General features: G+C 41.0%; 1 protein-coding gene across 1 annotated transcript; it reads right to left on the reverse strand.

Annotated features, from left to right (window-relative positions):
* Window positions 1-291, reverse strand: TMEM263 (transmembrane protein 263; the record flags this gene model as incomplete). Its single annotated transcript, XM_010017973.1, has 1 exon — window positions 1-291. A coding segment is annotated over one exon (291 nt), but the record flags the coding sequence as incomplete, so codon positions are not given.
* Window positions 292-498: the final 207 nt, after the last annotated feature.

A 498-nucleotide genomic window follows, 5' to 3' on the forward strand; every position in this document is an offset into this window, starting at 1 on the left:
TTAGTCAGACTTATCCTTTTTCTTTCCCGATAAAGGCACTTTACTTACAACAGCAGATCCTACAGCTGTAACACCTCCAGCTACAGCAGAAACACTTCCTTTGACTAGCCCCACTCCCACTGAAGGCACAGATGTAACTGCTGTTTTGGTTATTTCCAAGCTCTTCCCTCCAATCCAAGCAACACCCCCAATCGTGGCACCAACAGCTCCTTTTGTGACACTGAAGAGGCCACCAGTCACACGAGAAAGCATGCCAGGCTGCTGCTGCGGGTGGTCTTTTATTGAACCTGAGGGAGGAAGCAACAATGAAATCAATCACAAGCTATGATTAAAACATTTAATTTTCTTCCAGAAAGGCCTTTTCTGTAATTTGGAGCAGGAAGGGAGGAGTCCATTGGCCAAATAAGCTCATTAAATGAAATTATGGAAATGTCCCAAAGCAAGGGTTTATTTTCTAATAATACATAATAATGTATGAATAATAATAAAAATAATATA

This window comes from Nestor notabilis, unplaced genomic scaffold, assembly GCF_000696875.1.
Source record: "Nestor notabilis isolate BGI_N333 unplaced genomic scaffold, ASM69687v1 Scaffold35210, whole genome shotgun sequence".
Classification (NCBI taxonomy): domain Eukaryota; kingdom Metazoa; phylum Chordata; class Aves; order Psittaciformes; family Psittacidae; genus Nestor; species Nestor notabilis.